Source organism: Calidris pugnax, unplaced genomic scaffold (assembly GCF_001431845.1).
Source record: "Calidris pugnax isolate Ruff unplaced genomic scaffold, ASM143184v1 scaffold95, whole genome shotgun sequence".
Classification (NCBI taxonomy): Eukaryota; Metazoa; Chordata; class Aves; order Charadriiformes; family Scolopacidae; genus Calidris; species Calidris pugnax.
In genome coordinates this window covers 14334949-14344321 of record NW_015090885.1, presented here as the reverse complement: position 1 = coordinate 14344321, position 9373 = coordinate 14334949, and the positions used below count along the sequence as shown (strand labels likewise).

At 38.5% G+C, this 9373-nt stretch overlaps 1 protein-coding gene across 1 annotated transcript in view; it reads left to right on the top strand.

The window, feature by feature from the left end:
* Window positions 1-1038: 1038 nt before the first annotated feature.
* DCBLD2 (discoidin, CUB and LCCL domain containing 2) overlaps window positions 1039-9373 on the top strand; it is a 44322-nt gene continuing 35987 nt past the window's right edge. The window contains exons 1-2 of the mRNA XM_014947142.1: window positions 1039-1075; window positions 4264-4389. Of these exons, the coding sequence (XP_014802628.1) occupies window positions 1039-1075; window positions 4264-4389 (163 nt within the window). The remainder of the gene's footprint in view (window positions 1076-4263; window positions 4390-9373) is intronic.

Genomic DNA, 9373 nt, shown 5'->3' with positions numbered 1-9373 from the left:
GTTTGCCCTCCCTTAGGCTCTGTGTGAAGCGGTGCGAGATCCTGCTGCTTGCTCTGAAAATAAACTTACACGCACCCAAGAGCGTGTAGAAGCGTATTAATAGGGGTGAGAGAGTCCGGAATGTGTGATAGAGAGGGTGTTTTTTTTTTGTTTATTTAGAGAAATCGGAGAGGTTTCTCCTCCTTGGGTGGAACTGCTTGATCAGTGCTTTAAAAATTACGAGGCAGAGTTTGGTCACTTCATGGCAGGAGATCAGAGGATGCCACAGTAACTGTCACTTTGATCGTATGCTGGGGAGAAAGTGGTGGGAGTGAATGTTTTGACAGGATCTTGAAACTTTCACTTCTGTGAATGCAGGGGTTGAGAAAAGAAATTGGATGTCTTCTAATTCTGCTTGCTTCTTGCGCTGGTCTTGCTTCGTTTCAGAAACTCAACTCTGTTTTCACACAACTTTCTGCACATCTCTAAGAGATGGGTATATATTTGAATGTCACATGCGCTGTATTGAAGTGCACAAAGGAAATCAGAAATATATGCAGCGCTCATTTTAATTGATTTTTTGAATGGAAAAAGGTCAGAGATGTGCCCGTAGAGCAAGCTAGTCATGTTGGCTTACCTTGTCATCTTATTTCCAGCTAATTGCATTTAATTTTACATGTTTCTACACACATACAAAGCTAACGCTAGTAAGCATCTGCCATGCCTGGTTTTGGTTTGTTTCAGTTTCTAGTGGAGGAGGAGAAGGCCCATTTGCTTTTTAGAGGAAATTGGGCAATTTTAACATTTAGCCTTTTGAAGGCTGCTGCTGGGTGAGTCAGACAGCAGCAAGGTGTTAGTTCATGCTGTAGGAGTATCACACTCCAAATGCTTGTGCTGACCTGACACTTGTCTGACCTTTTGGTGAGCAGACTGAGTTTGTTATTCTAGGAGAAAACTGAAATAATTGGGTGGGGGTGGCAAGAGTCGTAATTTTCCTCCAGATTGTTGAGTCAAATTGGCTTTGTGAGTGGTCAGAGGTGTGCCGGAGGGGATGGGACCATGGAGCAAGAAATGGGGCTGCGTGGACAGCAGGCGTGTAGGTATGCTGTTCACTTTATCTTTCTGTGCTCAGAGGAACAGCTGAAGAGCTCCTACCCAGAATTTCAATTTACAGTGTCCCTCTAGTTCACGCTTAAAATTTGCACAGAAGTCTTGCTTTTGAGCAGGAGGGAAACCTCTTTATTGCCAACCTTCATTTTATTTGGTAACAAAAAGCACAGCTTGGTTTAAGGTTGGAGTCTCTGATGTAGTTCAATACAATGCTCTTCAGTATGAGAAACTGTTGGAGCTTCTAAGAAAAGCTCTTCTTGTGAGGGACTGTTTCATTGCCAAAATATTTTCATTTATCTTATTCCAGAAAAGGTTGGGGAGCCAGTATCCTGTATCTTTAAATGCTGGTATAGTTCTAATTTGGGTAAGGAGTCCTGCATAGAAATTAAACTACTGTCTTGCTCATAAAAAGTCTGCACAAAGCTATTACTAAATTAGTGTATCAAATATACACACAGGCTTCTAAGAGAGTATGTTGATTGCCAATGAAAGTACCCAAGGCTTAGGAAATTCCACAGTTGAAACTTGCTTTTAAGCTTTTATAAAAACACAGTAAGTGGTACTATGTAGGAACCTAGCCTCATTCGTTACTTTAGGGAGGTTGGTCCTCTGTTAATAAGCAATTACTAATTTTTTTTCCCCACTGTTCAGTAGCTCTAAGCCCTCACATACTACACAGTATTTACATTTTCTTCTAAAGGTAGAGTGTTTTCATTTCTCACATGCTTTTCTCTAGAGCACCTCACTAGTATGAACTGATTTAAAAATAACAATATGGTTTTGGTCAACGTGAAAGTTGTTTTGAATATTGGGTCAGATGTTCTCCCTGTCCTCCTCCCCTTCCAGATAGCTGCAAACTGAGGAATTAAAAAGTGCAGGTACTGCTGTGGTGAATATACGTTTCACTTAGGAGAGCATTGTATCCTGCAGGATTCGAGTGGAATTTTTGTTTCAGTCTATCATATTGAAAATCATTCAGTGTATGTAATTCGGTATTCTTTGGTCAAGGTCTTGAACCTGAGCATCTCGCTGTCTTGGAAAATATGAGCATTTTGTATGAGGTTGAACACCTTCAGAAACACTGAAAAAGACTCAACAGAAAAGTTCTGTGCTGCATTTCATAGAGTCTTGTGCAATAGGGAGTGTCAGCTCTTGGGATTTGGAAACAATTCTGTAGTTACTCTAGCTCCTGATTGCAAGGAAATTGATATTTGAAAAATACTTAAAGTGTTTTAGTTGTTTTTCATGTAATTAAGCAGGTGTGAATGAAAGCAAGCCAGCACCATATAAGCTTCCTGCCCTTTGTGGATTGCATTTTGAGAAACAGTGCTCTTAACAGATGTTCAGCTATTGACATAAATTCAGTATGGCCTGTTTGTTAGTTAAGTTTAACCTTTTTTTGGGTGTAGAGAAACATTATAAAACAGCTAAGAGGGAAATGGTTGCTCTAGCTTTCATCAAAATAGAGGTTGAGTAATGCCTCAGTTATTCTGAAGGTATGAAGATTGTAGGGTCTGCGTAGCAAGAACTTTGTTATCACATATGTAGTTTGGTAGTCATCTGTTGGGATTCCAAGTGGATACTGATTTGCATATGAAACAGGAATAAATCCTTAAGTTAAAAATAAACTTTAGATTCTGAAGTGGATACCCAAGTGATTTGAAGCAGATTCATTTGCAACTTTTTATTAAAAAAAAAGAAAATTAACTCTGGATGCTTGTTTTTGAATGCAATTATAACAAAATGCAGCAAACAAATACCAACCCATAAGGATGTTGTTATATACTCAAACCTCATTGAAGAATGTACAAGAAAGTGATTCATCGCTGTTGCTTAAAAATGTTTGCTTAAGTGTAGCAGAGAAAAAGTCATTTTGAAAGTATAGTGCTGAGTTACCATGATCTGAAAAGCTCAGCGATAGGGCTAATGGCTGTGTGTACAGTGAGCCTGATGAAATGGTTTTCCATGGCCTTATGTTTTGTTGTTGGAGTGCAGTATTGGATCTGTTGTGTGTTCCTCTTCAGTTCCTCTGTGTGCCCTCCCCTTCTCTCTGCAGTGCTCCTGGTCTCACCTCTGCTTGTCCATCTGGCAAGGCAGTAGACAAGGAGTTAAGGCACATGCTGATCCCTCAGCATTTCTGTTTTTGGTGGCTGAACCGAACAACTGCAGTGACTGTTGCGACTTCCTGGCCACTTACGGTACAGGGGTTGTTAACGTTTTGCTTTCAGTATGCTGAGTTCAGGAGTTTCTGGGACAGGTGAGAAGAATAGCTGTATAATTTCATGAACTTTTGTTTCCTGAAACTATGTTTCGGACTTGGAAATAACTAACTGTCCCTTTTGGTCACTAAGATAACCTTCCAATTGTGAACTTCAAGCCTGAAAGGATCTAACAATGTCCTCCAACTATAGGTTTGGGAGAGAGGTGGCTTGATTTGGGGAGAAGGAAGCAGACAAAGAGAAGGTGGCTCTAGCTACATATTATGTCAGCTGGGCAAGAATAGGAGAGAGGGAGACAGGCTGTAGCTTTTCCTAAGATGTCCTGTGAAGAGATGCTTTCCTTCTGGAACAAGGGACTGACGAGGGTTCCAGCTGCCAAGGTAGCCCTTTGCAGGTGTCTTCTCCTGCTGCAGAGAGCTCCTGGCATATAAATCTAAAGCACTACAACAAAACCATCTGCCATACAAGCAATTGCCATGTGTTGCCTTCATACAAAGTACCATTTTCTCCTCTTGCTAAATTAGATTGGGTGGTGTCTCATTGCCCTTTTTATCCATTGTCCTTGGCTGGGCTCATCTGGGAGGAAAAGAGTCACAGCCAAACCCCTAAGGAATTATTTTGATTAAAAAGACGCCCAGTTCTTTGGATGAGAAATTTATTATCCCTCAGCTTAACATAAGAATAAGTCTTCTATGATGGGGAGGACAGTGCTTTATTGAACTACTTGGTTTTGCTGATAGGACAGTTTTACTTAGGAATACAGAGTGTTTTGAGGAAGCAGTTGTGCAGAATACACGCTCTTGGGGACTGTAGGCAGGGGTGCTGTGGCAAGTCCCTATCATCCTTGTGCTAAGAAGTATGGAATAATTTTTCAAGACTAAGGCTTAAAATTCTAGCAGTCTTAGCTGACAACTCTGCTGATTCAGTTTTTCAGGTGCTCTTTTTCATTTCCCAGCATCGCACCTTGAAGATAGATGTGATGAGGAGGAGGAGGAGCGGCAGCAGTACTCTAGAGAATTTTTGGAGGAATACCGTTCCTGGGGGGAAGTGAGCTGCTGTTGGCAGTATGGACCTAAAAATGGTGAAAATTACTTGCCTTTGAAAACAAGAACCCCAGCAAAGTTGTTTTTCCTCCTCCAATTACTGAGGCTTATCTGAAGTGGTGAAGTGGGGCTGGTGGGCAGAGGGTACATACATGTGTTCTGCAGAGCCATCCTTTCAAGGAGGTTGCCTTGCAGTACTGATTTGGTTCAGCCCAGCTGGCCTTTGGAAGGTTGGTGAGGTTGTGCTAGCCTAGTCTGCTCCCGTAAAGAAAACAGGAATCACCATTTTGTTTAAACACTCTGAAAGTTCTCATACTTGATCCCAGAACGTGTTGCGTTTTTCTTTGGGTTTAAGCAGTACAACGCACGCACGGTGGTTTTACATGTGTGTGTACACGGCTATAAGACTCTGAGCTAGTGATAAAAAGGCAACATAAATGTTCTTTCAGAAGCTTGTATGCTGTTACTGTGTGCATCTCAAGCCTTCTAGCATATTAGTACAGTCTTTAGAAAAATTATTTCCCTGCTACTGAACGGAGGTGTTCAGCTTTCAAGATTTGGAAAAATGTTTTCTTATGTTATTCGCGTAGGAGGAAAATAATCCATCTTATTTTCTGCAATTCTACCACCTGCTTTATACTCTGGGAGATGATGCATTAGGTTTTTAATGTGATCACTGCTGATCTGTGTAGTTTCAGTCATCAGCTAGTTAAGTGCTGCCTTGAATACATCAGCTTTGATATCTCAGACAATCATCAGTACAAATGTTGACCTTGTTGAAATTGCTGCTGGATGTATTAGCAACTGTTTCTATATTGGTTATTTTACCCATATTTTGAAAGTTTTTAAAATAAGCTGATGCATGTCACACCCACCTTTGTAGCTGCACCTTGTGCTTTGGGGAGGCAGTTAGGGGTTACCTAGAATTTGTTTCATAATCAAAGGATTTCCCTCTCTGCTCGCATTTTCAGATTGAGAGTTGCTTTTATATTAATTTCTTCAACCATATAATATGGAACATTTGTGGTCCTTTTTGTTAAATAGCGGTATAGTTGAAACCATTGTCCAAGCATAGGCTCCAGATTCATTACTAAACGGAGGCTAGGACAGGTGGGGAAGGGGAGCAGTAGTAATGTTAATGTAGCAACTTGCATTAAAATACCATTTATAAAATTTTCAGTGTTGTTTTTTATACAGTGGCGGGCTATTGTCTGTGAAGCCTGTTCATTCATGTGGTAAGACTGTGAAATACCAGTTTTTGTTAAGTTTCATGCTTTGCCTGCCGTTATTTCAGGCAAACAGCTTGAACTGTGCTGTTCATATTTTATTTGAGCTCGTTGCTTTATATTTGAACACTTTTTATGTTATTTGAATTAAGAGTTATACTTGAAAATATGATAGGGATTTGACGTTTAGACCACAGAATAACACTGATTTTGAAAATGGCTTTTGTTTGAAGAATTCCTTGTCTAGTGTTTGAAAAAGAAAACAACCCCAACTCTTAGAGAAGAGTAAGAAACATTTAACCTGTGCTGTTTCTTTTTGGGCATGTAATTTCTGCTGTTTCACTGCATGAACATTTAGTTTCCCTTGGTGAAGAGCTGTAAAAGGATAACATTTTATGGCTGCTAAACTCTTCAAAAGTGAATTTAAGGCAGATGGTTAATACCTGGTTAGCTACTGGTATCTCAGTTATTTCAATCAGTTGGATCTTGGAATTGATACACAAGCACTTGATACTGCTTACAGCATTTGGATGCTTCCTGTTGGCATTTCTTACACCATTTCTAGGTTTATAGTTGTCAGTTCTGTTTCAGTTAGATTGTTTTTTCTTTGCAAATAGCGGAATAAAAATAATTTACCACGAATTTGCAGTCTGTAAGGCTTAGGCAAGTAAACAGCTGATGGGTGATGAAGCTCGTTCATTAGTTATCCCTTTGACTTTGGTAAGATGAGTTGCACCCTGAAAGTCAAGCAGGTTGAGTGTTTACCTTAACAATGAGTGACAACTCGTACTTCTAAATATTCCATTACAAGTTTGAAGTGAGACTGTGATTTGAGTTGACCTCCCTAGATATCAAACAACTGAAATACATTGACAGTAACAATGAGTACTAAGTGCATAAGCCATTAGAAGTGCAAGGATTTTTAGTAGCTATTGGTAATAATTTCAGTAAGTTAAATCCTTTTAAAGAAAGAAAGATTCCTGGAAGCAGAATACATGTAAATAGGGGCTGAATATGTGCTTGTCAGATGTGCTTGCTTTTAGTTTTTGCTGACATGAAGGGGATGTTTTGGCCTGTTTACTGGTCTCTGTGTACGATAGGTGTTCTGTATTTTGATGCAGGAAATCATTATTTTCTTACAGTTACTTGACTGCTGATCTTAAGAACCTCTATTCTTCATGTCTTACTGAAAGTACTAAGTTTCAGGTTTTTGACTGAATGAACTTCTGTCTGATTAGTAGAAATTCCACACATCTTGTTTTTCAAGGGTAACACAACTAGAAAAGTTCCAGATCTGCACAATTGTTACGATAGCATACATAGTTGGTGCATTAGTAAATGTTTTTGTGTAAGCTGAATAAAGTTTATGAACTTAATTGTGTCATTCTTGGCAATAGTAGAACTGAATAATAAGGAATTAACCCATATATCATAAATGAAGTAGGTGTATTTTTTAAGAATAAGTTAGAAACAGTTGGTTTGGTGGGATTTTTGTTTATTTGTGGTTATTTTTTGTTTTTGTTTTGTTTGGGTTGTTCTTCCTTTCCAAGTGTTTAAAGCATGCTAGCTATAGTTAAAAATTTTCTCTCTCAAGATACCTTTAAATCAAGTCTGCAAACTTTCTGGAAAGTTAATTTAATGCAATCCTAATCCTAAATTCCCCTTGGTTAGAATCATGACTAGCCAATGGTAAGTAGTTGTGGTATACAAGAAATTATACTTAAAAAGGTCCTTCTGCTACTCAACACTGCGAATACATCTTTCTGTAAAATGACCTATAAATTAGCATCAGAGAGGTTCAAACTTGACACTTTTTTCTTTTTCAGAGCCAAAGTATGGAGGTTTGTTTGTGTGCGTGTGTGTGTGAGGGTGGGTTGTTTTTTACTAGAAACATTTCTCCAGTGGTTTCTTTATGAAAAAGTTTGTCTTTCATTGGAAAGACTGCATTTCAATGGTTTTGTTAATTCAGTACTGAAAAAAAAACCCAAACAAAAGGAAAAAGGATATTTTCAGGTGTTTTTTTTTTTTTTCTGTTCTGTGTGGATATGTTTTTGTAACACTTTTTGTTGATCAGTAAAATTTAAATAAATGTATTATGTCTTAACATTCCTGCATTCTTTATGATGCAAAAACTCAATTCAGCTCCAGCAAAATCACAGGACATTGCCTTAATAACCATATTCCAGAGATTATACATCATTTATGTACTGAAAAATGAAAATAAAATCAATGGTCAGATCATCTATATGCTTTATTAAACACTCCCCTCCCCGCTTTATAACTTCCCCTGTTAGTTCCCCCATAAACCGTCTTCTCAGGCTTTTGAAGTTCATTCCAAATCCGCTTTTAGTTCAAGGAAGAGGTTTTGTCATCCAAGATTGGAATAGTATCCATCAGAACAATAATCCTCCCAGTACCTGATCTTTGGATTGTCAGCCTTGCTGAAATTCAGTGTATTGTGCATAAGGCCACATGGGTTCTCTTTTTTAACTTTTTTGCCCTACAGCGATTCTTCTGATAGAACCATTTCTTCAAACAGTACACTGATTTTCATGGTTCTTTGCTTGAAGTGCTGTGGGAGATAACCATTTATATGTCCTTGAGAAATATTATTAGTGGTGGAAGAGGGAGCTTGAAAAGCTTGATGTGCTTCAGTGAACAGTTGTGAGCAGATAACTTTCCTGTCCCAGTTTCAAAAAAGATGGTGTAAAAGCTTCCCAAGTGATTTCGTCAGTCATATTACACTAATACTGTTGATCTTGATTGAGCACTTAAAGCTTGTAAATAAATATTTTGTAAAATTATTCCAGATTTGCAAAAGGTTAATTATTTTTCATCCCCGAGTGCCATTTTCTCCTCATACTTGGTGATCTATCTGTGGTTTTCCTATATTTAGATTGGGCAATCCTAAGACCTCAAATATTGCTTAACTGTGAAGAGGAAATCTCTGAATTGCTGTTCCTTGGAGTAGAAGTAGTAGTTGTTTCAGTGCCCAGTTGCAGCTTCAGATATTGATAGAGGGGGACAGAAACACTGAACTGTTTCAGCAGTTTATTGCAGTTCTCTTTACACATCCTATTTTTGCACTTTATATTGAGATGAAAGTAAAGTGGCATATTAATTGGACTTGGTAAGACAAGCGACTTGTGCAGGTTTGCTGTAAATGTTTTGTATAGAGAAACCCCACAGGAATGAGGCAGATGAAAGATCCTCAATATCTTGAGTAGAAAGGTGAATTAGGAAAGCAATGGAAGCAGAAGGTGAATTACAGTGGTGCAGTTTTGCTTGGTTAATTCTCAGCGTTAGGAGATTTTTGACTCTGAAAGGATAGTTTACTGCAGTGATCTAGCATGTATGTGGAATATGTTGTGCACTTACGTTTGCCAGCAAGCCCACAAAGGTTTTCATAGTTGGCAGCAGTTGCATCTTTAGCAGGACTGTAGCCAGTTAAATCCCTATCTGGTCATTTTAACTTTGCTCCAAAATTATTAAGATGTGGGGGAAAAACATCTTATCTTGTTCAGTGTGGTGGAAAGAAGCCACTGGGGCTTAATTTATTTTATTCTTTTTTTACAAATCCATGAGTTTTTTGAAACCAGGAAGCTCTGAACCACATTCTCTGTTAATTTCTGGGTTTATGCTGTTGTATACAGATGTCAAAATATGTCTCAGTATCACAAGGGTGGAAAGAGAGATGCACTAAATTGAATGCTTTTGAACTTACATGCTTTGAATTTACATACAAAGTCCAGTGATGGTCAGTTTTTATCTTTTTCTCAAGTATGTTTGATAACAT